Source organism: Curcuma longa, unplaced genomic scaffold (genome assembly GCF_044706935.1).
Source record: "Curcuma longa cultivar G26 ecotype Majalengka, Jawa Barat unplaced genomic scaffold, ITB_CL_G26_1.1 contig_22834, whole genome shotgun sequence".
NCBI classification, from domain to species: Eukaryota; Viridiplantae; Streptophyta; class Magnoliopsida; order Zingiberales; family Zingiberaceae; genus Curcuma; species Curcuma longa.
In genome coordinates this window covers 1-2,536 of record NW_027432019.1, presented here as the reverse complement: position 1 = coordinate 2,536, position 2,536 = coordinate 1, and the positions used below count along the sequence as shown (strand labels likewise).

Sequence of the window (2,536 nt, the reverse complement as noted above, 5' to 3'; positions counted from 1 at the left end):
TTAATATTTACGACCATTTTGGTACGAAAAAGATAAATGATGTAAAAATTTACGACGAAGCTTGTTACAACTACGTTATGTGACGAGAAGCAACGGTAAAGCTCCTGCATTATCATCTTCTTCTATTATTTTCCCCTTATTTACCCTTCCTTCCCCTTCCCTCACCTCCTCCCAAACAAGCCGTAAAGCTCCTGCATCATCTTCTTCTATTATTTTCCCTAGACAACCTTGAGGTCCAATGTTGTCTCGACGCAATTTCAAAGCTCAAAGCTTTTATTGGTGAAAAATTGTAACCCTATTCCCTCCAACCCAAGCCCCGACATCGTCGGTCGGACAAACCTACTGTATTGATGTCGCACCATCTACGTTGTGAGAATCAAAACTCTAGTCTCCCTCTAGCCAAACTTTATTCTAGTTTGTGACATTTCTTCCAGCTACAAAATCACTTCCTCACACAATATCGAAACTTCAAAGTTCTAACTTACAATCATCTCTAAAGATAATTTTTTTAGATCAGATATTATTTATTCTTCATCATCATGTTCATATATATCCCTTGTATTTTTGTTATTTGTCTGATTCTTCTATAGTGACTAAACTTAGTTTTACTAAAGCTGTTTGATTGTATTATATCAAACTTGATTGGTTGTACTCATATTAGTAGTTTCTCTCATATTCACCACAACACTAGAGAAAATTAAAGATACATGTTCGTTGTACTCATATTTATATTTGGAATAACAGATAAGAGTGGCAGTCCTCTCATTGTGATTAATTCGATAGGTTCAATAACAAGAGTACTTGGTTTGAATTTGATCTTTCTTGCATTGATACTATCATAAAAATAATAATAACTATATTATTTTTTAAAAAAATAATATATTTTATATATTGTAAATAAAAAATTTCTATTAAGATGATGAACAAATAGGTTTTTGAACATAGGTTCTTGATTTAATGTGCTAAGGCCCCTTGCACCAGTCAAATACAACTTTGAGAACATACAAAAAAAAAAGGAGATAGGAAAGATCAGATGCGAAAATTTGTGATAATACTAATCTAAAAATATAAAAATGACAATTCGTAAAAATGACACTGATGCCGATGCTTCAGAGTTTTTCTATAATGGTCGAGATTTTGGAGCTGTCGAACAGTATTTTACACCTCAAATTTCAACGTGCAATGTGGTACTTTGATTATAAGTGATTTGAGAGCTGAGCGAAAATAAGAACAAATCAGGATTGGCCGGGAGGGATGTTTAATTTGTAGTATCTATAATTAATTTGATCGATCAATAATTTTCTTTTCCAAGTGATAAAATAAAACAACTGCAAAAGAATTTTTGTTCTTGAGCAAATTATCGTAGATCTCGTCTAGTTTCATCTTTCTTCCTTCGATCCGCTGAGTTTGACACGGCGGTCGGCTCCACTGCGTCCGACGAGCACTTGCAGCTCCACCCGCCTTCCGGCGGCGCCACCTTCTTCCGGCCGTTCGCCGACCCCCGCGACCTGATGTCGATCTCCGGCACCTTGGCGACGCCCAGCCGGAATACGGCGCCCCACCCGGGCGGCGCAGCGCTCGCGCTCCTCCACCCCGCGCTCGTCCTGCTGCCGGCGGAGAGAACCCGCGGCGTCGGGCTCGGGCGGGCGTAGAAGTTGTTGGAAACCGTCGGCGCCGCCCGCAGTCGCTCGCCGGAGGAGCCGCTCGAGCGGCGGCTGCCAGACGAATGGCTCCTGCTGACGCAGCTTCCGCTGCTGCTGCTCCGGCTCGTGCTCCTCGAATCCGAAGTGCTCGACCTGCTCCGGCTCGCCCCGCGGTCGCCCCAGGGGCGGAGCGGAAGAATCTGGCCCCGGAAGAAGACTTCGTCGGCGGCGCACATGTCGTGGACCGCCGACGAGCTCGAGTGAAGTCCCCCTGAAACCGACACCCTGAACTCGAAGTCCTCTAACTCAACCTCCTCACTGGGCCTGACCTCGCCGTCCTCCGACACCCTGCAGAATTCAAATTCCTCTAACTCAACCTCCTCGCAGGGCCTGACCTCGCCGACGTCCTCCGATTTCACGTCGGCGGCCACCGGGAACTCGGAGAGCGACGAGAAATCGTCCGTCTCTTCCAATGTCCGACCCATCGCTTCGTCTTCTACTTCCTCTTCTGCTGATGCTGCGAAATCGCAGCTTCTCTATGGAGGAATCGGATATTTATAGCAGGCGTTATAAAATTAGCGAACAAGAAAGCATGCAAGCTGTACTCAGGCGACAAGCCTCCTCTGTCGGCAAGCGATATCGATTGGAGTAGGCGTTGCGGCTGAGCGAGAAAGCCACTGGAAGGCCTCTCTCTTTCTCTCGCGAAGGTTCTCGGAAATGCAACTGCTTAATAGAGCTGGAATTAAGGTCAAATTTTGGATGGTAAAAATTTGCGATCGATCTGGAGGTGAAGCTGCGGTAGGTCTCTCTCTGTTTTGTGCGTGTTAAAGAGGAAGAGGAAGAGGGAGAAGGGCTGGGGACCAGAAGTTTGTAGATATATAACTTTAATTTAG

The 2,536-nt window shown here is 45.0% G+C and overlaps 1 protein-coding gene across 1 annotated transcript; it reads right to left on the bottom strand.

The window, feature by feature from the left end:
* Positions 1-1,313: 1,313 nt before the first annotated feature.
* LOC141817992 (uncharacterized) lies at positions 1,314-2,215 on the bottom strand. Its single transcript, XM_074705596.1, has one exon. The coding sequence runs from the start codon at positions 2,126-2,128 to the stop codon at positions 1,358-1,360; it is 771 nt and encodes a 256-aa protein (XP_074561697.1). The 5' UTR covers positions 2,129-2,215; the 3' UTR covers positions 1,314-1,357.
* Between the last annotated feature and the right edge of the window lie 321 nt (positions 2,216-2,536).